Source organism: Eurypyga helias, unplaced genomic scaffold, assembly GCF_000690775.1.
Source record: "Eurypyga helias isolate BGI_N326 unplaced genomic scaffold, ASM69077v1 scaffold6576, whole genome shotgun sequence".
Lineage (NCBI taxonomy): Eukaryota > Metazoa > Chordata > Aves > Eurypygiformes > Eurypygidae > Eurypyga > Eurypyga helias.
The window spans coordinates 17,492-18,660 of record NW_010255958.1 but is presented as its reverse complement, the minus strand read 5'-3'; the positions used below and the strand labels follow the sequence as shown (position 1 = coordinate 18,660).

Sequence of the window (1,169 nt, the reverse complement as noted above, 5' to 3'; positions counted from 1 at the left end):
CCGTTACAAAACTCTACCAGAAGATGCATGCTTGAGGTCCGAAACACAAACAGACTGACACGTTTTGTAGCATGCAGACTCTGTTGTACGACCCACACAGCACTTCCCCTGCCCCACGGTCAAAGATGTGGTCCATGCCATACATTTTGCTTTCCCTTTAGATTGTGGTTTTTCATTTGTTTTCTTTTTGCCGTGAGTTATTTGCCGCCTTTTTTTTTTTTTGCCTGTTTTTTTTTTTTTAGCCCTAAATCCCAGGTAGCAGTATCCAAGGTAACAGCAGAAAGGAGTCCAGTTCTGCACATTATCACTGTTTCTGCAAGTTTCATGCAAAACTTAAGCCATTTCTGCATGCAACACGATGCTGGTCATTTATTGTGCTTCATACAACTCTGGGGAGCTTTCCCCACTCACCACGACAGAGTTTGTTGACTGGGAAGCGCAGATTTGCTTTCCCATGGACACAGACACATTAAAAGAACCCTCCCCACTTTCCACTCCCCCCCAGCTGCCCCAAACACATGGGAATCTGCATCTCAGCACTAGGTCCAGACAGTTCACTTGCCTACAAAAGCCCGGCGGCTTCAGTAAAGTCCCATGATTGCAGCTCCCACATCCTTGGAAGGTCTTCGGTCCTTCACCAGAAAGTTAATCATGCTCTCCGACTTGATGAGCAAATTACAGCCCAAAAAGAAGATGCCGAACATCACAGTCAAGGAGAGGACACACAGGACAGCAATCTGCACCACCCGTGTGATGTAAAGGCTTCTCTCGTCGGGCGTTTTTTTCAGCCGCCAACCCCGAGCCGGTCCCGTTGCAGCAGGCCATGAGTATCCCCAAGCCCTGGGTCCTGTTGGGGTAAGCTCCCTGCTCTAGGAGAGTCTGGTTGAAAAAGGATCCGTTCATGGTCAATGTGAGATCCCAAATCTCTGGGCAAGGCACGAGGAGAGCTTGCTGTCCCCCTGCCCACCCCTCACATGCCAGGGCTCAGCGCCGCAGGCCAGTGGGCTCCAAGCCACCTCCTGCCTTTCTTCCTCTCACAACGCCTCCGATGGAGGAGAAACTTCCTCGAGGCTGCGAGCAGGTGGGAAGCCAATTTGTGCAGCCGAGGGATGGCTCGCTCCCAGATTCCTCCTGGCACAGGCAGTGTTAGCACGAGCCCCCCGACAATC

General features: G+C 51.5%; 1 protein-coding gene across 1 annotated transcript; it reads right to left on the bottom strand.

Moving 5' to 3' along the window:
* Positions 1–220: 220 nt before the first annotated feature.
* Positions 221–903, bottom strand: LOC104511042 (reprimo-like protein). Its single transcript, XM_010153493.1, is given in 2 exon segments — positions 221–783; positions 785–903. Coding segments are annotated over 2 exon segments (321 nt in total). The 3' UTR covers positions 221–581.
* Positions 904–1,169: the final 266 nt, after the last annotated feature.